Source organism: Staurois parvus, unplaced genomic scaffold, assembly GCF_062004578.1.
Source record: "Staurois parvus isolate SC_StPar_1 unplaced genomic scaffold, SC_StPar_1.0 ptg000586l, whole genome shotgun sequence".
NCBI lineage: Eukaryota > Metazoa > Chordata > Amphibia > Anura > Ranidae > Staurois > Staurois parvus.
Window position 1 is genome coordinate 3,759,668 of NW_028318382.1, and position 27,464 is coordinate 3,787,131.

Genomic DNA, 27,464 nt, shown 5'->3' on the forward strand with positions numbered 1-27,464 from the left:
TCACATCCACACTCCGGTTGACAAGTTAGCTCCTTGTGTCCTGTCTGATAGACTGTGATGTGTAAATGGGATCTCAGACGTTCTTCCTGCTCTGTTTTGTAGTTGCCGACACTTATAGGACAGCTGTACTTCACAAGGAAAAAATCAATTTGAACATATATAAGAAATTTTACTTCACACTCTGCTTGAAGGAGTCCTGGAGAGGGTTACCAAGAAACCTACATGTAAAAAAAGGATGTCAGAAGATAACATGCACCAGATACCTTCCCTTTCTCACAGCCTGAGGGACACTCTCCAGTATGGCAGCAGCAGTTGCATCTGACTCCTTCTCCACTTGCCATGTCCTCAGGAAAGCAGATTCTACTATTTAGTAAACTACTGGGTGACAGACAGGCCCCCAAGGAAATTAGATCATGTCAATAGTTGACCACTTTCGCATGTCTGTGACCACTTCAGCATGACTAAGAGGGCACTACGAAATACCTGCATATACCTTCCAAACATGGCAAAGCCACACGTATGCTGCATGAGGGACCCCCATACCACCTGTGCAATAAGTCCATCCATTAAATTTCTTGCTACTAAAATATTGTTAGTGGTATAACAAACTGGAAGCCACTGGGAACAACAGCAACTCAGCCATGAAGTGGTAGGCCATGTAAAATGACAGAGCAGGGTCAGCGCATGCTGAAGAGCATAGTGCGCAGAAGTCGCCAACTGAGTCAATAGCTAAAGACCTCCAAACTTCTTGTGGCCTTCAGATTAGCACAACAGTGCTTAGAGAGCTACATGGAATGGATTTCCATAGCCAAGCAGCTGCATCCAAGCCTTACGTCACGTGCAATGCAAACCAATGGATGCAGTGGTGTAAAGCACACCGCCATTGGACTCTAGAGCAGTGGAAACGTGTCCTCTGGAGTGACGGATCACGATTCTCTGTCTGGCAAGCCGATGGACGGGTCTGGGTTTGGCATTATACCAAGTTTAAAGTTTGGTGGAGGGGGGATTATGGTGTGGGGTTGTTTTTCAGGGGTTGGGCTTGGCCCCTTAGTTCCAGTGAAGAGAACTATTAAGGCGTCAGCATACCAAGACATTTTGGACAATTTCATGTTCCCAACTTTGTGGGAACAGTTTGGGGATGGCCCCTTCCTGTTCCAACATGACTGTGCACCAGTACACAAAGCAAGGTCCAAAAACACATGAAAGATCGAGTTTGGGGTGGAGGATTTTGACTGGCCTGCACAGAGTTCTGACCTCAACCCGATAGAACACCTTTTGGATGAATTAGAGCGGAAACTGAGAGCCAGGCCTTCTCGTCCAACATCAGTGCCTGACCTCACAAATGCACTTCTGAAAGAATGGTCAAACATTCCCATAGACACACTCCTAAACCTTGTAGACGGTCTTCCTGTAAGAGTTGAAGGTGTTATAGCTGCAAAGGGTGGGCCAACTCAATATTGAACCCTACGGACTAAGACTGGGATGCCATTAAAGTTCATGTGCATGTAAAGGCAGGTGTCCCTATACTTTTGGCAATATAGTGTATATATACTATACACTCACCAGCCACTTTATTAGGTACACCTTGCTAATACCGGGTTGGCCCCCTTTTGCCTTCAGAACTACCTTAATTCTTCATGGCAGAGATTCAACAAGGTTTTGGAAACATTGCATGGTGCAAATCTCCCATTACACCACATCCCAAAGGTACTCTATTGGATTGAGATCTTGTGACTGTGGAGGCCATTAGAGTACAGTGAACTCATTGTCATGTTCAAGAAACTAGTTTGAGATGATTTGAGCTTTGTGACATGGTGCTCATCCTGCTGGAAGTAGCCATCAGAAGATAGGTACATTGCAGTCATAAAGGAATGGACATGGTCAGCAACAATACTCAAATATGCTCAACAATACTCAAACAAAGCTCAGTTGGTACTAAGAGGCCCAAAGTGTGCCAAGAAAATATCCTCCACACCATTACACTACACCAGTGGTCTCCATAATCCGGCTCTTGGTGCACTGTTCCTCCCACTGTTACAAGACACTGTTCTACCAACTGACACCAACAATGGGGCACCATTTCTCTCATTGACAGCAGTAATGGGGCACTCTTCCTCCCAAATATAGGACACTGTTCCTCCCTCTAATACCAAATGTGGAAATGTTTACTCCAACTGATGCCAGGAAAACTTCCACTCCTGCTGGCCACAGTCCAGCCCCCCTAAAGTTTGAAGGACAATAAACTGGCCCTTTGTTTAGAAAATTTGAAGACCCCTGCACTACACCACCAGCCTGAACCGTTGATATAAGGTTGGATGGATCCTTGCTTTCATGTTGTTTATGCCAAATTCTGACCCTACTATCCGAATGTCGAAACTGAAATCAAGACTGATCAGACCAGGCAAGGTCTTTCCAATCTTCTATTGTCCAGTTTTGGTGAGCCTGTGCAAATTGTAGCTTCTGTTTCCTGTTCTTAGCTGACAGGAGTGGCACCCAGTGTGGTCTTCTGCTGCTGAAGCCCATCTGCTTCAAGGTTCAATGTGTTGTGTGTTCTGCATACCTTGGTTGTAACAAGTGGTTTTTTGAGTTATTGTTGACTTTCTATCAGCTCGAACCAGTCTGCCCATTCTCTTCTGATCTCTGATATCAACAAGGCATTTTCGTCCACGCAACTGCCACTCCCTGGATATTTTCTCTTTTTCGGACCATTCTCTATAAACCCTAGAGATGGTTGTGTGTGAAAATCCCAGTAGATCAGCAGTTTTTGAAATACTCAGACCAGCCCATGTGGCACCAACAACCATGCCATATTCCCCATTCTGATGCTCGGTTTGAACTTCAGCAAGTCCTCTTCACCAAGTCTAGATGCCTAAATGCATTGAGTTGCTGCCATGTGATTGGCTGATTAGCTATATATATATATATATATACATATATATATATATATATATATATATATATACGTATATCAGTGCAACTAAACTAATCTGAGCGCATTTGAATTTTTTTGGTTATATTTATAGTTTTGAAATATATGTGACATAGAGACTGCCATATTACATCATTACATTTGTATGTTGTATTTTATATTTACTAGTGGAGCACAGTTATTTGCTTCACTTTTGCTCCTATCATGCTGAATTCTGATCCATAAGGATTTAAATAATACACTCTTGATTTGGATTTTTTCCTGTAGCTAATTTTATCTCAACTGTGATTAAAGCCTAGTACTCACGATCAGAAAATCATACAAAAAAATACTACTTTCGAAATAATCCTACGATAATCTGATTGTTAGTACATAGCTTTTGTCCGAAATCATTCTAAGGGACAAGCACAAAAATGTTTCTCGTATGATACCAGATTGTATGATTTTCATTTAATCTGTACAGTTTTCATTTGAAAATACAATACAAATACACTACAATACATCACATCACTTTTGGATTTTTAATCCATCATACAAGAATTTTCAAAACTTCAGTAACCTCTTCACTTTTGATATGCGACTAGCATGTAAAAAAAACCAGACGCTCATTCATCCAATATTCTCATCATATGTACGGAGTCTTAGCCAGGATGTGACTACAACAACTGATATTCAGGTAACCACCAATGGGATTATCTACAAATATATATAACGCTGTGACACAACTCACTTTTAAACATGTGAAAATAAAAATGATATATATTTTTTATAAACTACAATAATAACTCTGAATGGCTACTTATTGAAAATAGACTATTTGCCTTGAACAAGATTCAATAGGCTTTTACAGGCTGCTTCTATTGACCTTTTTGAGGACATCATGGTCCTTGCTCCTCATATAAAAAAGTTCAGTCCTTACAGATTTACTCAAGCTTCAAATATTACAAGTTAAATTTAAACAAAAAACTAAATGCGTCTATCAAGTCCTTGTGCAGCTCAGATGCCAGATTTCAGTCACAGTGGTTGAGTGGTTAGTACTCTTCTCTGCACTGAATGAGACCATTACGTAATGCCCAAAAGAGTTGACTCTAGATCAGCTTTTCGTAACCTTTTTAATACAGAGGAACCCTTGAAATGACTTTAGGGTCCCAGGGAACTCCTGCTAATATTTACTATTACTACAGCTCACTGTGTGATGGTCAGTGGGAAGAATGCTCCATACATTTGTGGTCATTAGGAAGAATTGCCCTCTTATAGATAGCTAAGAAGAATGCTCCTATATTTTTGGTCAGTGAGAAGAATCAAATTCTTACAGAAAGCCAGGAAGATCTTTGGTGTCAATGAGAATTAAGAAGAAATTGCTTCTTGTTAGGAAAACCCATAGGAACCCTGGATGGGAAAGGCTGCCATAGATACTCAAATTTCCCCCACAATCAAAAGCATACAGATCGGTATAGTTCCATCCCAGATTTGGCTTTACTGTTATGAAGGTAAGGACTGATGTAAAAAGTGTATTAAAATGGTTAGTACTGCCAAGTAGAGACCAAGCAAGGTTGTTTTCATGGTGGACATGGGTTCACCCATGCTTATCATTTCTTGGCTTCTCGCTCCTTTCCCACCTGGCCCACCCTACAGGAACATTATGAAGCTCCTGCAATTAAATACTGTAGATACTTACAGCTTCGCCATTGGATCTTACCCTTACATAAATTGTCTGAGTTTCCTTACAAGACAGCATTTGAGCACATTTGTATATACAGTCCAGGGTCACCCAGGCTAATTTCCATTCTTTATGTCACATTCAATAACTGAAGCTTTCAAAATCCCCACTCATACATACAAAACTTGACACGCGACTTGGAGACTTCCATTGAGCCTGAGGTCTGGATAAAGGTCTGGTCTAGGATGGCAAAATGTTCTTTCAACATGACTACCTAGGAGTCAGCCTATAAAGTGCTTTCTTGGTGGCATTGGGTCCCAACTCGAGTCGCCTTAGCTAATCCCAGCTACTCTGACAGATGCTTCCAGGGTTGTGGTCGACAAGGCAATGTATTGCATACCTGGGGGTCCTGCCTGAAACTCCTTGCCTTTTGGTCCAGGATTTTTGGATTCCTGCAAACCTTGTTTCATTTAATTGTCCCTAGGGATACGAAGTTTGCTCTGCTCCATTGCCCAAACCTAGGCCTCTCTGTCCACCAACAGAGACTGTCCATGTACCTTTTCATATCTGCCACTCAAAGGATAGCTAAGACATGGAAGAAGCCTTAGTTTTTCTTACAGGAAATCAAAGATCATATGACTCAGAAACGAATCATTGAGAAGCTATGCAGTATCTGTCAGGGTCCGCCGCGGCTCCGTCCCCGGCGTATGAGCAATAGCGGCGGCTCACGCCGGGACACAGGCACCAGATCCCGGCGGGCCGCGGCTGACAGGAGGCCGCGCATGCGCAGTAGGAGCCGCGGGCGCGCCTCGGGCGACCAATGACAGCCCGGGGGCGCGTCCTGGGCGGCCAATGGCAGTGCAGGGCGCGATATTTAAAGATGCCCTGCACTGTCACAAATCGCCGCAAGGTCTGATCTGATACCTGTGTTTCCTGTGATTGTGACCCGGATTGTTTGACGTTCTGCCTGCTCCTGCCCTGACCCGGATTATCTGACTACGCTGCCTTCCCCTGTGATTGACCCGGATTGTCCCTGACTACGCTGCCTTCTCCTGTCCCGACCCCCGGCTTGTTTGACCATTCTGCGGACTGACCCCGGTAACTGACTTAGCGTGCGACCTGACCACTCTCTGCCTACTGTCTCGGTACCACGCCATTTCCCACGGTGACAACCGCCGGTTTATCCTGCCAGGTCCTGCCGGCCTCCTCACATCTGACTCTACTCTGTCCTACTTCTATCCACGGAGGCTCTCTCTGCCACGGGTGGTATTGCTCGGAGGTCGTGACTTGGTCCTGGTTCTGCTCCAAGTCCATCCCCACCATCAGGGGCCCTGGTGAAAACGCAGACCGGGACTTAGACCCCACGCTCCGGGTGATTCCGCCTAGTGGGCTGCCAGAGGTGCCACCTGGCGGATCCGTAACAGTACCTTGCGGCCATGACAGAGTCAGGAAGAGGCCCGGCCTCCCTGGAGGATATCTGCCAGCATCTGGCGACCCTAACCCAAGCGGTCCAGACTTTTCATACCCGATGCTCCCACCTTGAGGACCGCATGGAGACGTTAGTCACCCTTACATCCCCGGCACAGAGCCCGAGTGCCGCAGCTTCTCCTGGGGAATCACCTGCTACCCCAGCTCCCGGAGCAGGGGCCGCACCCCCTACTCCTGAACCCCGCGTTCCCTTACCAGAACGCTTCCGTGGAGACCGAAGCCTCTTCAGGGCTTTCCGGAATGCGTGCATCCTGTTCTTCGACCTGCAGCCCCGCACGTTCACCACCGAGACCGTCAAGGTGGGGTTTATAGTCTCTCTCCTTCAGGATGAGCCCCAGGATTGGGCTCATCGCCTGATGGAGAATCACGACCCCCATCTTGATTCCGTGACTGAATTTTTTAAAGCCATGGCCATACTATATGACGACCCTCAGCGAGCTGCTTCCGCAGAGTCCACCTTGTACTCTCTGCGGCAGGGTCGCCGGGCAGCCGAGGAGTATGCGTCTGAATTCAGACGCTGGATGGGGGACACCCGATGGAACGATGCGGCATTATGTCACCAATTTCGCATCGGGCTATCTGAGTCACTCAAAGACGAGTTAGCACGGGTAGGCCTACCTGACTCCCTAGAGAAGCTAATCGAGCTGGCCATACAAATTGACCGCAGACTGAGAGAACGCCGGCTTGGGTACCATCAAGGGGATTATTCCCGCCCACAGGAAGCACTACCCGGAGCTCGGAACCTGAGGACACCTCAACTGGGACTGGCTCGGTCCACATTATCGGCCGAAGAACGTCAGAGGAGACTATCACAGAACCTCTGTCTGTACTGCGGAGAAGCTGGCCACTGGGTGCGCTCCTGTCCTACGAAAAAATGTAAGTCCACTTCTAGTTTTTTTCCGTTATCTGCAGAAAGGGGTGACCAGTCAAGTTATCTGGCAATACCGGTGTCTTTACAGCTCCCAGGAAGAACCTTGACGGTGACAGCTATCATAGATTCGGGGGCATGTAGCTGCTTTATTGATCTCACATTTGCTCACCAGCAAGGTATCCCACTCCAGACCAAGGAAAGGGGGCTGAACATCTTCCTGGCGGATGGGTCTAGCTTAAAATCGGGAGTGGTGAATCAGGAGACACCCCCTATTTTCGCCTCAATGGCTGATCATCACCACGAATTCCAACGTCTGGACGCCATCGCGTCCCCCCTTTTCCCGGTCATTCTGGGGCTTCCTTGGCTGCGAGCCCATAACCCCCAGATTGACTGGGAGAAGGGAACCGTGCAGTTTCGGTCCACATACTGTCTGAAAAGTTGCCACGTCTCAGGGCCCGTGGTCCCCCAATTACTCCTATGCATGGATGGGGATACAGATCTGTCCCAGGTTATTCCCCCGGCCTACCACGACTTTCTGGAAGTGTTTAGTAAGCAAGGGGCAGACACACTTCCCCCACACCGATCTTACGACTGTCCCATAGACCTCCTGCCCGGATCTGAAGTTTCGTTCGGCCGTATTTTCCCTTTATCGGAGCTCGAGTCAGGAGTTTTGAGGGAATACATAGACGAAAACCTTCAGAAGGGGTTTATTCGCCCTTCCACGTCCCCAGCCGGGGCTAGGCTATTCTTTGTAGAGAAGAAGGACAAGACACTGCGGCCCTGTATAGACTACCGCGACCTGAATAGGATCACGGTGAAAAACCGCTACCCGTTACCCCTGGTTCCCGAGCTCCTCCAGAGGTTAAGGTCCGCAATGGTTTTTACTAAGCTAGACTTACGGGGGGCCTACAATCTAGTTCGTATCAGGGAAGGTGATGAATGGAAGACGGCCTTCCGTACGCGATACGGACACTTTGAATACCTGGTCATGCCGTTTGGGCTCTGTAACGCTCCGGCCACCTTCCAACATTTTATAAACGACGTGTTTCGTGATTTCCTTGATATCTTCATGGTAGTCTATTTGGACGACATCTTAATCTTCTCGCCCTCTCTGGAGGCTCATCGAAATCACGTGATGCGGGTGTTGGAACGTTTGCGCCAACACAGGCTATACGCCAAAGCAGACAAATGCTGTTTTGAACAGCATAAGATCACATTCCTGGGATTGGTTCTCTCCCCCGCGGGGGTCGCGATGGACCCCCGGAAAGTCTCGGCAATCCTGGATTGGCCGATACCCACCGATAAGAAGGGCATGCAGCTTTTTATCGGTTTTGCAAACTTTTATCGAAAATTTATCAAGAACTTCTCCGGACTGGTCTCCCCAATCACGCAACTGACTAAACAGGGGATCCGCTTTAAGTGGTCTACCGAAGCACAAACTGCTTTTGAAGTTCTCAAGAAACTTTTTACCTCTGCTCCGATACTCAGTCATCCCGATTCTTCTCTCCCATACGTGTTGGAAGTGGACGCCACAGAAAACGCGGTAGGAGCGGTCCTGTCTCAAAGGAACGGCACCAAGGAGCTGCTACATCCTGTAGCGTTCTTCTCCAGGAAATTGACACCTGCCGAGCGAAACTACGACATCGGAGATCGAGGAGCTCCTGGCCATAAAGACCGCCCTGGAAGAATGGCGGTACTTGCTGGAAGGAGCTACACACCCCATCCTGATATATACCGATCACAAAAACCTGGAGTATTTGAGGACAGCCAGACGACTGAAGCCACGCCAGGCGAGATGGGCTCTTTTCTTTTCCCGGTTTACCTTCCACATAACTTATCGACCTGGCTCTAAGAACACTAAGCCGGACGCGCTGTCCCGCATGTTTGAGGACCCCGACGATACACCAAGACCTGACATGATCCTACCATCCGGAAACTTCCTCGTCCTACAGACGGAACTCCGCTCCAAACTTCTTGACGCTTCCGTGGGACTACCAGCGCCGCCTGGGACGCCTCTCCTGAACCGTGAAGGGTTATTGTGGAAGGAGGGTCGGATCGTAGTACCCGAAGGAGTCCAAACCATGGTCCTGGGCCACTGCCACGACCATCCAATGGCGGGCCATTTCGGAGTTACGAAGACCCTGGAACTTCTGCAGCGCTCATTCTGGTGGCCAAACATGGTCAAGGACTGCGAGCGCTACGTTCAGACTTGTTCTACCTGCCAGAGGAATAAACCCCCCAGAAGCAAGGCCTGGGGATTGTTGCGCCCGTTGCCAATTCCAAAGAGGGCCTGGCAAATGATAGCCATGGACTTTATTGTCGAACTCCCACCATCTCAAGGCCACACTACCATATTTGTGATTGTCGATCGCTTCTCTAAGATGGCCCATTTCGTACCCCTGGAAAAGACACCATCCGCGCCGGAAACTGCACGAATTTTTATCAAGGAAATAGTTAGACTACATGGAGTTCCCGAGGATATAGTATCAGATCGGGGAGCCCAGTTCACTTCAAGGTTTTTGAAGGCCTTGTGCGAAGCATTGGGAATCAAGTTATCATTCTCGTCCGCTTACCATCCCCAGACCAATGGGCAAACAGAGAGGACCAACCAAGTATTAGAGCAATACCTCCGATGCTACACGTCCTACCTACAGGACGACTGGTTGACGCTGTTACCGTCAGCGGAGTTTGCCTACAACAACTCGAACCACTCCGCTACGGGGCAATCCCCGTTCTTCACCAATTACGGTTACCATCCAACATTTCTTCCCGATCTCATGCCAGAGAGCTCAGTACCAGCATCTCAAGACATCCTAAATTTCCTTTCGACCAATAACAAAACAGTTCAGGAGGCCATCACGAAAGCCCAGGAGGACAGCAAGAAGGCATTTGACAGGAGGAGAAGGGGGGAACTGGCGCTTCAACCTGGAGACCGGGTTTGGCTGGCCACTGCCAACTTGAAGATGCAGTGTCCATCGAGGAAATTGGGTCCGAAATTTGTTGGCCCGTTCCAAGTCAAGCGAGTCATCAACGAGGTGGCTTACCAACTCGAACTGCCGGAGTCTTTCAGGATTCACCCGGTGTTTCATGTGTCTCTTCTGAAACCGGCCGCATCGGACCCTTTCCCGGATCAGGAATCCAGGCCTCCTGAGGCAGTCACCATAGGTGAACAAGAAGAGTACGAGGTAGAAACGATTCTCAGTTGCCGTAGGAGGGGAGGCCAGACGCAGTTTTTGATAAAATGGAAGGGTTATGGTCCTGAGGAAAACTCTTGGGAACCCATCCAGAATGTTCACGCTCCCAGGCTCATCCGGGAGTTCTTTCGTGGCCACCCGCGGTGGAGAAATCAGTGGGGCTCCCGGAGGGTGCCCGTAGGGGGGGGGCAATGTCAGGGTCCGCCGCGGCTCCGTCCCCGGCGCATGCGCAATAGCGGCGGCTCACGCCGGGACACAGGCACCAGATCCCGGCGGGCCGCGGCTGACAGGAGGCCGCGCATGCGCAGTAGGAGCCGCGGGCGCGCCTCGGGCGACCAATGACAGCCCGGGGGCGCGTCCTGGGCGGCCAATGGCAGTGCAGGGCGCGATATTTAAAGATGCCCTGCACTGTCACAAATCGCCGCAAGGTCTGATCTGATACCTGTGTTTCCTGTGATTGTGACCCGGATTGTTTGACGTTCTGCCTGCTCCTGCCCTGACCCGGATTATCTGACTACGCTGCCTTCCCCTGTGATTGACCCGGATTGTCCCTGACTACGCTGCCTTCTCCTGTCCCGACCCCCGGCTTGTTTGACCATTCTGCGGACTGACCCCGGTAACTGACCCAGCGTGCGACCTGACCACTCTCTGCCTACTGTCTCGGTACCACGCCATTTCCCACGGTGAAAACCGCCGGTTTATCCTGCCAGGTCCTGCCGGCCTCCTCACATCTGACTCTACTCTGTCCTACTTCTATCCACGGAGGCTCCCTCTGCCACGGGTGGTACTGCTCGGAGGTCGTGACCTGGTTCTGGTTCTGCTCCAAGTCCATCCCCACCATCAGGGGCCCTGGTGAAAATGCAGACCGGGACTTAGATCCCACGCTCCGGGTGATTCCGCCTAGTGGGCTGCCAGAGGTGCCACCTGGCGGATCCGTAACAGTATCCTCTTGACGTTGTTTTGAGATCTCTATTTATGACCAGCTTCCATTTGATGCCATTGCCCCTGTGTGGGTTTACCTGTTGTTATGATTTCTGTATAGAAATCCTTTCTGTATTGAAACTCCTAATAAAATCATTGAACCAAAAATTTGTTAGTACCAGTTGCAAATATCTTCCAGCATGTCCAATTTTCTCAGGAAAGCCATGCTTGCAAACCCAAACAGCCAGGCTTGTGAAATGAAATGGGTGCTTGGTCATTGATTTTTCTGTAACTGGAACAAGATCTTAATATGTAAGCCCACCTTAAGTGTATCTTAACTCAAGAACAATATTGTAATATAATGCAGTTACGTGTCCTAGGATGCGATTTTCTTTTTCAGGATAAGTACGTTTTCTACAAGTACAGAAAAATATCTTTTAATCCTGACAGAAATCTTGGGAGTCGTAACTTCTTGTGTACCAAACTAAAATCTCTAATGATGTTATCATCTTTCCCCAGATATCTTATGTGAGCTACAACAACACCCCCTGCCTTCTATGCAATGAGGATGGGGAGAAGAGGAGGTGTTTGTAGACCAACCCAGTAAAGCAGCCTAGGGTTTCAGTAACACACTTCCTAATCTAGAGTGACAAAGCTCAATTACCATACTGAATCTGTGTGCAGCACTGTCACTCTAGGATAGGAAGTGTGTTAGTGACAGGATTGTCAGATAAATATAAAGTACAATAAATAAATAAATACATTGAATGCATTTACCACAACTAAAGTTGCAAATCTCTTTAAATCAAACATTCTAATTTAGATGCATGAATGGAAGGTTCAAGGATTAGAGATGCCAAACTATTTTGTAAATTCTCTTTTCATGAGAACTTCTGATCATTCCATCAGGAACAATCATTACACAGAATAGCACACATGGTATTGGATTACCTCTCTCTAATGAAATAGTCAGTGTTCATCTGTTTGTGATGTTATTAGCTTCATACATGGTCAAATTCCTGCATGATCGTATTGGAACCATTTAGATAAGACAATTCATGCCTTTGTAAATGAATGAATCTGGCCATTTTTCTAAGGTCCTGGCTTTGTTTTTGCCATTGTTTTGAAACCAGAAAGTTTTTTTCTTTTAAATAAAGCTCAGCCAAAGGACCCAAGTAGGTTCCTGATCCAAAGCTTGCACACCACTAGCCCAGATAGCTATTATGTAGGCACCTTTGGCTTTTAGGCTTTTGAATGAAAGAAAATCAGGATAATTATACTTGGACAATGGCCTACAGGTCTCCAAAGATGAGGACTGCAGTCATGGGTGTATATAGTTCCTATAGTGATGCACAGTTGTATGGTACAAACATATTGCTTCATGTAGTTGAAGCAAAGATCATAAGAAGAACTAATGTTTTATCTAACTTGATGGCCAGCCACCTTCTGTATATGTGTTTCCTAATGTTCTTAGTAAGGTAAAAATAAAATAGTAGAGAAAAGTAGTCAAGGTTTACTAGTGGTGGTTATATATCAATCAAATCATGACAGACTTGCAATGAACAGAAAATTTGAATTAGCAAGCAGCAGCTGCTCATTTACAACTCTATCCTTTGAGACTTAAATTTGCCCTCCCTTGGTGGCCCTCATTTAAACTTCAGCTGTTGGGGGTGCAATTGGCCCCCTGCTATCTTGTTCAGCTATTACCCTGCTATCCTGATCAGACCCCCTGCTATCTTCTGCAGTTCCCCCCTGCTGGTTGAGACCCTTAGTCCTGTGTCTACTTGTATGTTCTGGGTAGATTTATACCTTCACCATGACTACAGAAGTATAGTCCCTTAACAGCTGGGGGGCGGTACAGTCAGGTCTTCTTCTGTGCAGGTGGTGTCCTCACTTTGGCTTATTCAGTTGTGATTTTCTGGATAAACATGTTGAATGTTCTTTTTATAATTGCATAGTCCTGTGAGTCTTCATTGAACCATCTCATGTATGGACTCCATAAGGCAGTATAAAGGGAACTGCTAATGTTTATAAGTATAGCAAACCTTTGTAGCTAATCAGATTTTGGATTGACCACAATCATAGCTATGAGCAATGGACTGGCCTGCAGTACTTGCACCTAGATTACTGTATAAGGGTCCTATTATGTTCTCTTTTTGTCTTCACACGCACAAGGGTTTTTTGAACATTAGTTTAAACATTATAAGACCCTAGGAATCTTTTTTTGTATTCTGTACAAAGAATGCTTAATGAGCACACAGTGGGGGGACTTTTATGAACCCCTCCAGGCTCTGTCTACTTAAACTGAGCTTTTCTAAAAATTATTTACCTCTCAAAACATAAGTAATTGCATGTTATACATAACACATATTTTTAAAAAAATACACACGATGCAGTCTTTGAAGGTTTTCTGCCAGCATGTTTTTTCAGAACTGTTCCCCCAAATAAAATGTTGTAAACATCATAATTATCTCTGCATTTCCAGTGGAATCACTGAGAAATCAGATTAAAGATTCGGAAATGAGGTTCTGTGTTGCAAATTTTTGTTCCACACGCAAACCTTGGGGGAAGGACAAATATTTGTGTTGCCAAACATTTGTGAATTCTTGTTCCACACACAAACCTTGGGGGAGGGACAAATATTTGCATTGCCAACATCACCCAATCAAATTCTGCTGTAGACTAATAATATATGAGAGGTGGTATCTGCTTAATTGCTCGATGGAAATGCTTCAGCTAAAGTGCAACACAATGTTATCACATTTATTTTTTTTATGAATGTCTTTCAGGGAACACGTTAGGAAACTAACATTTCATTACATGCAGAAAGTCCTTATTTACTGGATACTAAATAGGACGTACATGCACAAGATCTGTGGCTGTGGTGTACAACACAATGAAAAGGTCAAGGAATGCATAACTGACGTCTTGTGTCACTATTATAAAATAGCATATATTAAAAAAAAATTTAAGTACTTAAATTATTCTAACTGCATCTGTCAACCTCCCAAACTCCTACATACTGAATGCAACATTGAAGACATCCAGGTTCCATAAAATAAACATTCCAAAGCATTGTGTTACTGCCCCTTGGATGCACTTATAGTTATAGATTTTAATCCCATGTGTAATGATTGGCTGCAGCTAAACTGGTTATATCCCTTCTTGGCAGAAATCTTGATGTAAATTAACTTGCTGTAAGTATAGTTTACTATATACATCGGTCATGTCAAACAAAAATGAAATCGAGTGCGGCTTTCATTACTCCATAAGGGGGCCACTTAAGCCAGATTTAAACGATAAAAATTAATAAGGGACTTAAAGGATAACCATATCAGTTATAAAATGTGCATATAAATAAACTAATAAAGTAGATTTAAACCCTAACTGGATGAAAATTAGATTGGTAAAACATTTTTGTGCCCATTTTTTACTATAAAATACACTATTTCAACCACTTCCTGTCTACATGCAGTTACTCCATCATTGGATGCAGTCATGCAGATAATTTCTCCTGATGGTGACAATGGTGGAGCATGGCTGTGTAATGTGTGCCATTCACTTGTAGTCTTCATTGGGGCATGTGTAACAGGGTGCAATGCGGAAACACGATTGGCAGACAGTTGTCACCCCATCACAGGAAGTGAAAAATGACCCACATGGAAGAATCTCTATTGTTATTTTTTTGTTTGCATTATTTATTTATAGATTTTATCTTATCACAAAACAGGGGTAAAAAAACAGTATAAGACAAATTTGTCTTATTAGACAGTGTTGACAGCAGTATATGTTCCATGCATGTTGAGCCTAGTCATAATGTTTTGAGAGCTCTAGGAGTAAAGAATCTTGGTACAGGACAGCATCAAAAAATCTAAACATCAAATAAGAGGTGAGTCCCAAGGTCCTCCTACAGGAAGGTTCCATATGGATCACTACGCTTAGTTTCATGAGTGCCGAAGTGTGGGCATGGGTATGTCTAAGGCTGGTGCCTAATGAACCAGGTATAATTTTTAATGACAACCACAGGTTTAAAAGAATTAAAAACAACTTTTAAAATGACATTAATAGCTTATGTGATATTTTAATAACTGGATTTAGATCTATTGGATATCTAATGGATTTTAAAATGTTAAGAACTGCCTTTGTAACTTTACTCATTTTAATTTAATTTTAATAGGATTTAGGGTTTGTTTACTAATTTTGGTTGCTTTGGTTAACTGCACTTGGCATAGTTATTTTCAGCCAGGCATTCCTGATGGAATGCTAAGGTATACAAGGGGTTCCTTCAAGGGCTGCATCCAATAGTTGACCATTAATCATCTGCCCCAATGAACATACTGATGAAGTGGTCCTTTGGGTGACTTTCCAAGCTTACAGTTGTTGCTTCCTGAGGTAGTACTTCTATACGTGGTCTCCAGTCATCCTTCTGTGACCCACTGAAGGAATTCTTTTTTTTTTAATGTATGCTGAAGGAATGGTTATATGTGGGAAAGTATGCCTTCTCATATAAAAGCTTTCCTCCAGCAGGGATTCCCTGTCTGACCAGATGGAGAAGACTATTTGCTTTGGTTCTAGTGAACTGGTAAAATGGCCACTTCTTGTTCTGTCTTTAACAAATGATTTAAAAAAATTCGGTACATCTACTTCTATGGAATTCAGAGATACAAGTCAGTTTACACTGAACCAATAGGAATTCTTGGCATTTATACACATGGTGGTGCCTGAGCACTTAGCTCACCTTCAACGCTTTGAAAACCACTACCATAAAACAACCAACCAGCTCCCAACCAAGCTGCAACAAGTAAATGAGAGCAAGAATGAAAATCTGAATATAAATAATTTTTCAGATAACTAGAAAGATCACTGCTGACAACATTATTGCAACGTACAAAGTTTTAACCCTCTTAAATCTTTCGGAAAGCTACTGATTTGCAAAATGATATAGTTGTAGCTTTAAATGATCTACAGAAAAGTTTGGAGCTGCACCTGATGAATTAATAAAGTGGCTAAAAACAGTTTGACAAGCCTCATATAGGAGGATTCATTCTAGATACTAAACATGCATAGGTCTGAGAGCCAGAAAAAAAAAGATGAGGCTTTTGTTTATTAGTGCTTTACAGCTGCACAGCCTATTGTGCTTTGTTGAAACAGCAGCTTGTTGTTTTCTTTGTGGTGCTTTTCCCACAGGTGCTGCAGCTGGGGGAATGAGACTACAGGGATTCTCATGACTGCAGTGTACGGAACTCCGATCCAGAAATTTCAGACATGTATAAAGATCATTTCAACCTATGCAGAGCACAGGTCCAAGTCATTAGAAGCTGTTCTGCCTGAGCCTTGGTCCGGTCCCAAGTTCCCCTCTCTATTCTGGTAGTCACACGCTCTGTCCGCTCCACCCCCCCTTTTTTTCTTTTTTTTCTCTTTTCCCCCTTTTCTTGCTCTTTTTCTTTTACTCTGTCCATTCACACTATCCCAATTGTTTTTTCTTCACCTTCCAAGGAACCCATCTATATGTCCTAGGAGTACCACTCATTTGTTTCCATCTAACAATACCCTGCTCCTTTTATTTTGTATTACTCTCTCTCACTCATTGCGGGTTCCCCTATGTTTACAACAGTTGGAACTTTAAAGTTGTCCACTAGGCCTCATGCCTTAATTTTTTTCTACTGTGAACATACTTTGCATATTGTTGTATGCCATGTAACTTTAAAACCCAATAAAAAGTTTAAACAAGAAGCTGTTCTCCTTACCTGACTTGCCTACTTAAAATCTAACTTAAGCCAAAACTTGTTTTTCAGTTTTGGATAACATATGGAATGGTTAAAACTCCTGTTCATTTTTTTTGGGCTCTGTGACCCACTGGGGAGAATTTCCTCTCTTTCTGATTCAGAACAAGAACAGGAAGGGAGAAAAAATCTCCATAGAGCAGCGGTTCTCAACCTGTGGGTCGCGACCCCTTTGGGGGTCGAACAACCCTTTCACAGGGGACTCCTAAGACCATCGGAAAACACATATTTCCAATGGTCTTAGGAACCGAGACACCACTCCTCTATCAGTCTCCAGGCGAGTCCGCCCACATGCAGATATGTCCACATTTCCCTGGACGCGATGTGTGCGCGGGATGACATGCCGCCCCTGTCATCTGGCCACATCCCCGGGATCACTCAACAGCTCCGCCTCCTCGCCAGTGATTGGCCGCCAGAACTGTAGCTCAGGAGAGGCACACAGGCGGCCAATCACCGGCGAGGAGGAGGAGCCGAGCAGCAGCACGAAGATCAAAGAAGATCGAGCAAGGGAGCGGCCGGAGAAGGAAGACAGCTGACAGGTAAGTGTCTGTAGCGTGCAGATGGTGCTGCTGCAGCCAGGTATGCTGGCTGTAGATGGGAGAGGGAGGGAGCAAGCCCAGGCTGGAGCAGGGGTCAGCAAGGTAAGTATCATTGGTGTCAGTAGGAGGAATAGTGCCCCATCATTGGTGTCACTAATACCAATGATGGGGCACTATTCCTCCCACTGACACCAATGATGGGGCACTATTTCCTCCCCCCCCACTGACATCAACAATGGGGAACTATTCCTCCCCCCACTGACACCAACGATGGGGCACTATTCCTCCCCCCACTGACACCAACGATGGGGCACTATTCCTCCCCCCACTGACACCAGCGATGGGGCACTACCCCCCCCCCCCCCACTGACACCAATGATGGGGCACAATTCCCCCCCACACTAGTATCAATGATGGGGCACTATTCCCCCCCCCACTGACACCAATGATGGGGCACTATTCCTCCCACACTGACACCAATGATGGGGCACTATTCCTCCCACTGACACCAACAATGTGGCACTATTCCTCCCACTGATACCAATGATGGGACACTATTCCTCCCACTGATGCCAACGATGGGACACTATTCCTCCCACTGACATCAGTGATGTGGCACTACTCCTCTTACTGACACCAATGACGTGGCACTACTCCTCCCACTGCAAAATTACAGTTATGAAGTAGCAACGAAAATAATTTTATGTTTGGGGTCACCACAACATGAGGAACTGTATTAAAGGGTCGCGGCATTAGGAAGGTTGAGAACCACTGCCCTAGAGTAAAGGACAGCAGACTCAGTTCTCAAAGCCAACACTCCATAAAAAACTTATTTTAAAAAAATGACAGTTATTTTCAGCAGTTATTTTCAGCTGCGTCCATTTAGATTCGAAAAATACAGTGAATTAGAAAGCCTTATGCTTGTGTTGCAGGTTTGTGAATTGAGTAGACAACTGTTACCTAGAACTAGTGTCCCCATTAGAATATTTCCCCCCTATTTTTTCGAGTGACAACTGAAAATTTTGACTTTCAATTGCAGTAAATCTGGACACCAAGGTGAAAAGAAATGCTGAACCACATCAGTAGAATCAGACAGAACATTAAAACCTGATAGGGGTTCTAACCCTTCCATAGTCTATCCAGAAAAAAAGAAACAAACAAACAAACAAAATTGGCCTTAGACTGGCTATACATTAAAGTAGAACTTCACCATCCAGGGCATGTTGCCTCCCATCCATCCCTCCTCTCCTCTGCTGCAGAAATTGGGGCTTTTTTTGTCCTTTGTTTTCCTTTTTTTTGGGAAAAAAAGGCCTGGCTGACCCCCCCCCTTACACGTCATTTGTCTAGGTGAATGACACGCATGTATGTCTCATATCCCAGGAGGCATAGTCCTTCATTGGAAAAGGAGGAGGGGGTGGGGTCAGGAGGCGCATCATCCGTGAAGCTGACAGCTTAGCCCAGAAAAACCGACAGCTTACCGATGACGTCACAAAAAAAGATGGTGGTGGTGTAGAGAAGTGGATCTCATCAGGACAATGCTGGATCCATTGGGTGGGTGAGTACCTTCAATGTGCAGGGCCTGCAACCAGGTGAGGGTTAAAACATAAGGGGGGGGGGGTTAGGGAGGCTACAGTTACGCTTTAAGCAATTTTCTTTCCTGCAACCACTGGTAAATCATTCACACAGGTGTTGATGGGAAATCTCTCTGGCTGCAGTATTGTATTCTGACTGTGAGAGGTTTCCCTGCCATCAGAAATCAAAGATCATTGCTGCTAACTATAGTATAGACCAGGGGTGGGCAAACTTTTTGACTTGAGGGCCGCAATGGGTTCATATATTGGACCCGGGGGCCGGACCAAGAGTAGATGAATGATGTGTATGTGTCATCCATAGTAAGTATAGTAATATTCCCCCATAGTAAGCATAGTAATTAATCCCCCATAGTAATTCATCCCCCATAGTAATTCATCCCCCATAGTAATTCATCTCCCATATAGTAATTCATCCCCCATAGTAATTCATCCCCCATAGTAATTCATCCCCCATATAGTAATTCGTCCCCCATATAGCAATTCGTCCCCCATATAGCAATTCATCCCCCATATAGTAATTCATCCCCCATAGTAATTCATCCCCCCATATAGTAATTCATCCCCCATATAGTAATTCATCCCCCATAGTAATTCATCCCCCATAGTAATTCATCCCCCATATAGTAATTAATCCCCCATAGTAATTCATCCCCCATATAGTAATTCATCCCCCATATAGTAATTCATCCCCCATAGTAATTCATCCCCCATATAGTAATTCATCCCCCATATAGTAATTCATCCCCCATAGTAATTAATCCCCCATATAGTAATTCATCCCCCATAGTAATTCATCCCCCATATAGTAATTCATCCCCCATAGTAATTCATCCCCCATATAGTAATTCATCCCCCATATAGTAATTCATCCCCCCTATAGTAATTCATTCTCCATATTAATTCATCCCCCATATTAAGTCCCCAAGTCCCCCCTGTGTCAATTCACTTACCTTTGCTCCGCGCGTTCCTCTTGTTCCTCTTGTTCCCACGCCGTTCGGTGTAGCATGAAAATCTGTCTCCTATGAGGATCTGTCCCCCTCGACGTATCTGCGCATGTGCCAGTTTCAGGCATTAGCAGCCGATCGGCGATCTCCGGCACATGCGCAGATACGTCGAGGGGGGACAGATCCTCATAGGAAACAGGGCGGACTGTGAGAGGAGCCTAGCAGGAGCCTAGCTCCGCGGGCCGGATTAAAAGGTCCGCCGGGCCGTATACGGCCCGCGGGCCGTAGTTTGCCCATTGCTGGTATAGACCAACCAACCTGGTCAAAGACGGAGAAAAGTTTGTCCAGTTACTGCTGAACCGGCTGAATTTTAATCCGACTATGGCGGGCTTTAGATTCACTGTAAGATAGACTGACCCCCAATTCACCCCCCCCCCCAAAAAAAATGTAAAGACTGAGATTGAGCTTTGCAGTCACTTTTGTAGCAGTTGTTTTCTTATTCTGGGTCACAATCCTGCACAATGTCCTTTTGTCTCTTTCGGTCAGTTGACTATGTCTACCGCGCTTATGCTTATCAGATGACATTTTCCTGGAAACTGTATATGCCAAAATAACCTTTGATACTGTACCTCATGACACCGCAAATAATTGCCAACTTCGGTCAGAGGCACAGAGGCTTTGAAGCTCAGTAAGCTGTGACATTACTAATTAGCAGTAAATTAGCAGGCTTCCCACCTGTTACCTAGGTGTCTCATCACACAGTGGAAGCAAAAGAATGTTACATCACTTCCATTGTCACTTTCACACCTGCAAACCATGTAGTGTTTCCATTTTTTTGTCTAACCCCTGTATATTTATGGGGTACATTTATAGTTTATTCAAACCAGATTGCATTTGAAATAAGATGTGTCATGCTGTTTTTTGTTAGAAAAACTTTCATTTCAGCATATTTGGCACTGACCCACATTTCCCCATTTATGTTAACTGAATGGAGTTCTTTTTAGACATGTCAAGGATGTGTATACAGCATGTCATACATGCACATCTGCTGAGATCTGTCGTCAACTAGAACACGTATTAAAGTGAAAATTGTTTTTAGAGCATAACTAAACCCCAGACCAAAAATGTTATATATTGTAGCTTACCAGTCCTTAGATGTAGTGGCTGAATTTGTTTTCTTTTTTTTTTCAGGCTTTTAAAATCCTTTTTTAACCCGTTAATCCTGCTAGTAACACACTTCCACACATAGCACACTTCCTATCCAAGAGTGACAACACTCATGTACTGTACCTACAGAGAAGTTTTTATTTTAGGACAGGAAGTATTCTAAGACTATGAAACACCTCCCCATTTTTTCATCTCAATAACATAGGAGCAGTTCTCTAGTCCACTGAGCAAATGTAGAACAATCTAACTCAGCCTTTCTGAACCTTTTTTCCCCAGAGAAACCCTTGAAAAATGTTCAGGTCTCAAGGAGCCCCTGCTAAAATTAATTAATTGTGGGGTCATTGGGAAGAATGCCTCTGACAGCTAAAAAGATCTGCCATGTGGCATTGAACCAAGAAATTATGCAGGCACCTTCAGATGGTAGGTCAGCCAGCCACAGCTCAAGAAACCCCAAGCAACCTCTGGAGAAACCCTAGGGTTCCACAGAACCCTGGATGTGAATGGCTAATCTAACTGATACCAGTTCAACACAGGTAGAGAGCATAGAAAGTGATCAGCTCACAAGGTTTCTGGTAGGATCAACAGGTATTTGTCTACACTTATTGAAAAGATAAAACTAAATTCTTTCAGTTGTATATTTAACAGACCAAAGGGTAGCAAATAAGAGAAGTTCATTGTTGTGGTTTATATATCAGGTCTATTCAGCCAATACTTCCAGACATGAGCCATACTTTCAGCAATATCAAGGGTCAAGCTAAGAGTGCTGGGACAACAACAGACTGGGTGGGCCACAAGCCTGTTATCTGCATTATGTGTGTTGTTTCAAAGTACAGTAAGGAAGGTCATCAGTGCTAGAGGTCAGAGCTAATCCCCTCCCTTAATGACTTCACTAAGTAGTTAGTATAGTCTGTAGGATATTAACTCTGATGTGTAAAGGCCTCTTCTCACCTCTCCACTAACAGTCCACTCCCTTGCCCATTTAAATGTAAATGTTTATCCTGCTAGGCTTATGAAGATAAGATGTGTTTGCACAGAGGGGGGAGCTCTATACATGGACCCTTGGCCTCCTCCTAGCTGAAAAGGTCTGTGTAACCAGAAGCCAAGAAGAAAGCAAATTATGGCCATTTTTCTCCAAGGTTCTTATAAAGACATCTAGGGGGTTACTTACTAACACTGGAGAGTGCAAAATCTGGTGCAGCTGTGCATAGAAATCAATCATCTTCCAGGTTTTATTGCCAAAGCGTAAGTGAACAAGCTGAACTTAGAAGCTGATTGGCTATCATGCACAGCTACACCATATTATGAGGGCTCCAGTTTTAGTAAATCACCCCCCTAGAGGCATAAGGTGGCAATCATTTGTTTTTTACGATTACTTATTGCCAGGTTGCAATTAATAAGCAAATTAAATCACTTGACTATAGATTGCCATCTGTTGTGCCATGCTAATGACAATCAAGGACACTTCAGTTGAGCTAAACTGACTTTTAATGCAATGGCACCCATCCTGAGAGACCACATTCCCCAGCTAGTATAAAATTGCATGTACCTTAAAAATTATGGGTAGCGTCAGGATAAGAATCCATAATGTTTTATTTCTTCTACCACAATGGTACTGTCATGGTACCCATAGATAGATAGACCTGCCCGATGACTAAAGAAGCCATAGATCCTTTAACAACCATGGTGAACTACACGATGTTCTGACTTCTTCTAAAAAAGCTTTATTAAAACAATTACACAGTTGGTAAGAAAAGATCATTTTTTTACTCGGTACTTCATGACCTCTCCACAGGAGGCTAGAAGCCCAAAGCAATCATGCAGCCATACCCAGCCATTAATATTTAAATGTTGTTGCTTTATAAAGCAATTGGCAGCAACTTACCATGGGTATAGGAATCATGGGAACAACCAAGTTCCCAGTGGAACAGAGTGAAAAGAATTGTGGTTCAAAACTAAAGGTGTGGAGACATGGGTCATAGTTAAGCAGGTCATACACCCATAAAATTTTGTTTAAACCTTTATACCACATTTTGAAAAAGAATTTGTTAAAGAATTCGATCTTGCCATTGTTAACTGAGCTACTTTCATTTAGAAACCTTTAAAATTTCATCCAGAGCTGCTACTGGAATAGAACCCAAGATGTGTTAAAGAGGTTTCTTTTGTGCCTATAATACAGGTATTGCAATATGTATGATTTTTCCTGACCGAAAACAACATATGGAATTTTATTAGTTTACAAATTACTTTCTATACTGCTCCTTTGAATTTTCATATCACTACAGATGTAAAAGAAAGTCGATGTGACCCCATTAACAATTAGAAAATCAAACAGTCCAAAAAAGATAATTTTTTTAAACAAATTCTACTGGCATATTGCCAGTTATATTCTATTCTTTTAATCTCAGCCCATTTATCATTAAATTCTACTGAACAGGACCTTTTATCTGATTCAATTATATAATGATGTCCCTGTGTATGGAGTGCAAATTTATATTACATCAGCACACACACGAGATCCGCATCAACATTTTGGTAAGAAAATTATTCCTTGCGATGTTCTTTTCATCTTTGTAATTCAAGTAGCAAGTAATCCAATGCTTACTACTACTGCCATAGGCTGTGATAGTGAGATTCCCCAACATTACATATGTTAGTTTCCAATTTATTTCCAAATTCTTCCATGTATAGCGAGCTGTACATACCAGACACACTTTACCATTCTATACTCAAACCAGTGAATGGGGTTCTCCATTATACCATAGATCTGATGTGATATCAGGGTTAGGGCTCATCACATGGGTGTAATGCTTACCATCTGTGCTCCCACTGTACAGTTCTGAAGGATGATCCAATGTTTTTGCTAATAAATATTTATACTGTATGATTAAACTTGAACATCATTTACAAATCCAATATAGTTACAGCTATACAATGAAACAGCCCATGGGCATCAATGATATTTCAGCTGTCATCATTAGTTCAGCCAAATCATTGAAAACTAATTTTTTAAAGAATACTATATGAGTTACTCTGCACTGTAATTTGCACTAAGCCTCATTAAAAGCTAGAAAGTTATGCAAAAAAGATCAAGCAGTGAATGTGGCCGAATGCAATTTGAAAATTACATTGCATGCTTCTGTTGCATGAGAATGTAAATGATAGAGTGTGATCTTTTACAATGCAAACATCATTTTTATTTTAGTACATGTTGCTGTTGCCAAGTAAGCAGCAGTAGAAAATCAGCAAATGTGACACCCTCTGTTTAATTTTTCAACACTGTGGCAAACAGTTGCATGGGTACTGAGATTTGTGTGCTGATCAGATTCTGAATGCTAAGGATAAAATGACAATTAGGATGGACATAAACTGCCAAAATATAGCAAGTAATTTTCCAAACTTCTATCATAATTTGGGTCATTTATGTGTTCCAGGGGGCAGGGGGTAATGAGTGCCTCTGGCATTGGAAGCGGTCATTATAACACAGGGATATTTGCAAATTTGTGGGAAGATCTTTTTGCATGCAAAGACAATCCATCAGCAAGGAGAAAAACAGAACAGAAGCTGGTATGATTTATGTGAAGTTAGCTGTATCTGACTATTTGACATTACGTATAAAAAACGTCTGAGGGGTTAATTGACCCAAGACTGAATAGGTGATCTGCTGCATGTCTAGGCAATGTCCTATTAATAAAGTGCTAGCCATGCAAAGTGACTACATTTTTGCAATACTGAGCATATTTAGTATTTTAGCATTACATTTCATTTTATTACTTTTTTTTCTTTTATAATTATCAACTATTACTTTAATAACAATTTTGTTTTGAATATATATATCAGGTTAAATAACTGAGTAGCTGCTATGATTTTTTTTTATGCCGAGTATGACTATATCGAGTCTGTCTGCTTGAAAGAATTTAGCCCAAATTGACACTGCAGTCTTTGATTAATGCTGGGGAACCAAATTATCCAGCAGCTTCTTTTTTTTCTTACAACCAGGTGCCACTACAACGGGGGTCGCACTTAATGGGAATGCAGCAGAAGGAGTGAGACTCCAAGTTACAGCAGTAGGGAGGGAACAATAGTCCCTTTTTTCTCTCCTCCAAATCTAACCCATTGGGGAAATTGTATAATTGGAGTCTCATGATATACTGTGATGAGTCAACTCACCAGGGTCTGCCAAAAATTGAATGCGAGTAATAGGTTCACTGATGCTTTCATGTTAATTCATTTTGCAAATATCTTTCCTATGTAACACAATGTCTTCTAAGAAATGTATACAAAGGATAGAATCAGAATAAACCTGCAATCCACTGAATGACAGTATCAGCCCACAATGACTTCAGTTCAGAATACAGAGCTATACCAGATTAGTGGTGACATAGCACAGCACACAATTACCTGAAGCTGAATCATGAAATAGGAATGGGTTACTACCATTGTATTTCTACATTAAATACACAACAAAGAGAATATAAGTGCGCCCAGATGCAGCAGTAGGGTACAAGCTTGGCAGGTGATACTTACTACGAGGACGTGGGGCCTGGGTGGCATTTGGTGAGGCTATGCAGACATCCTCCCTCCGAAACTGCTCACAGCGAAGCATTTCTGGCCAAGAAAAGCCAAAATACTGCATGACTGGCTCACAAGCATCTCTCACCTCTTCGCAGAGCCATCGGCATGGGTAGAGCGGCTGTTCCAGGCACACTGGGGCAAAGAGTGAACACAAGAACACTTGGGTGCCTGGGTGGCAGTTTTTGCTTAGCAAGGGAACCCAACTGCTGGCTTGGTACTTCACTTCCACCATACTTTCATGGTCCAGAAGATTGGGCAGCACCATCTTGTTGTAGCCCACGCCATGGCACAGTGCAAGATCTTGAGGAATGTCCACGCATTGAGGTGTCCTTGAATAGAACCTTCCACTTTGATAATGCCGAACCATCTCCGGCTGAAAGCCTACATAGTCATATTCACTGGGCTGAACCTCCTTAGCTAACAACCCAGGTGAGACCCAAAGAAGCAACAGGGGCCAAAGGCCACCACTCAGTGACATTGTTTCAACAAAAAAAAAAAATCACTACTTAACTGTCAAAAAAGTCAGAAAAAGTTGAAGTGGAAGTTTTTGTTTTAAAATTAAAAGAAAAGTCACTAACAACACACTAACTTAAGTAATCAGAATAGTGCTGACAGTGCAGTAGTGCAGTATAAAGGTCTGGTGGATGGTTTGGAGCTGCCTGCTGTAATTGCAGAATTTGATATTGAAGTGAGGAGAGCAGAAAGTGTTAGCCAGGAAAGAAGCAGAGACATCCAATGAAAAGTGTGCAGTCCCTCCTCCTCTCCACCCTCTCTCTTCCTTGTGTCACACTTTTTTCCTTTCACATTTGTGCTGCCTTGCTGCTGTTGTCTCATTCTTACTGCTCTTTCTTTTCTGACCTCTAGCAGTTTCTCTCACCCTCTCACACCACCCATCCTCCCTAATTTTACCCCTTTCCTCTTCACTCATTCTCCTGTCCTCCACACCTCCACCTCAATCACTTTTCCTCCAGGCATAATTAATTTGCAAGTGTCACTCACAGTCCCTGAAAACTGCAGACACAAAATTAACCCCACGTGCTGAACGGCTTACCTGCAGCTGTCGCAGACTACCAGACACAGCTGGCTGAGAAATATTTTCACAGTAGGGAGATCGGTATCGCTTAAGGTGAACATACCTCCAAGGTTCTGTCAATTTGTAAACCACATAAAAATTGTTTAGACAGCCAGAACGCATGAAAATGTTTATTGACACAATGCAAAGGTCAGTGTTGTTCAGCAAATTATTTGGACATTTTACAAATGAGCTTTCTTTGGTCTTCCAACTCTAGAGCTAAAAAGTGGCCAGATGTTGGCAAGCATGACTGCATAATGAAACCTTTCTCAACAAGCTTTCCCTAGGGTTCTTCCAGAGGTTGCTAGGGGTTCTTTGAGCAATTAACAATTTCTGCCTCTCAGATAATTTACCATTGATACCAATCTTCTTTTTAGCTATCTGTAAAGTGTGGCATTCTCACTTCCCATGAAACTCCAATGTGTGGGAAATTCTTTCCACTGATCACCACTCTAAGGGGGGCCAATTTTCACAGACTTCCAATATATTGTAGCATTGACCACAACTTTAGGGAGGCAATTCTCCACGGACCACCAATATAACGTTGCGCTTCACTGACCACAAATGTAATGGGACTCTCTCCACCGGCCACCAATCTAAGGAGGTCATTCTCCACAGACCACCAATGTAATGTAGCTCTTTATTGACCAACAGTGTAAGGGGGCATTTTTCCACTGACCATCAATGTGAGGTAACATATAACATAGCTCTTTTCCACTGACCAACCTAGAG

The 27,464-nt window shown here is 43.9% G+C and overlaps 1 protein-coding gene across 1 annotated transcript in view; it reads right to left on the reverse strand.

Annotated features, from left to right (window-relative positions):
* Nucleotides 1–26,363, reverse strand: part of SFRP1 (secreted frizzled related protein 1) — a 44,334-nt gene extending 17,971 nt beyond the window's left edge. Inside the window, exon 1 of the mRNA XM_089692475.1 lies at nt 25,613–26,363. Within this exon, the coding sequence (XP_089548601.1) occupies nt 25,613–26,138 (526 nt within the window). The 5' untranslated portion in view covers nt 26,139–26,363. The remainder of the gene's footprint in view (nt 1–25,612) is intronic.
* Between the last annotated feature and the right edge of the window lie 1,101 nt (nt 26,364–27,464).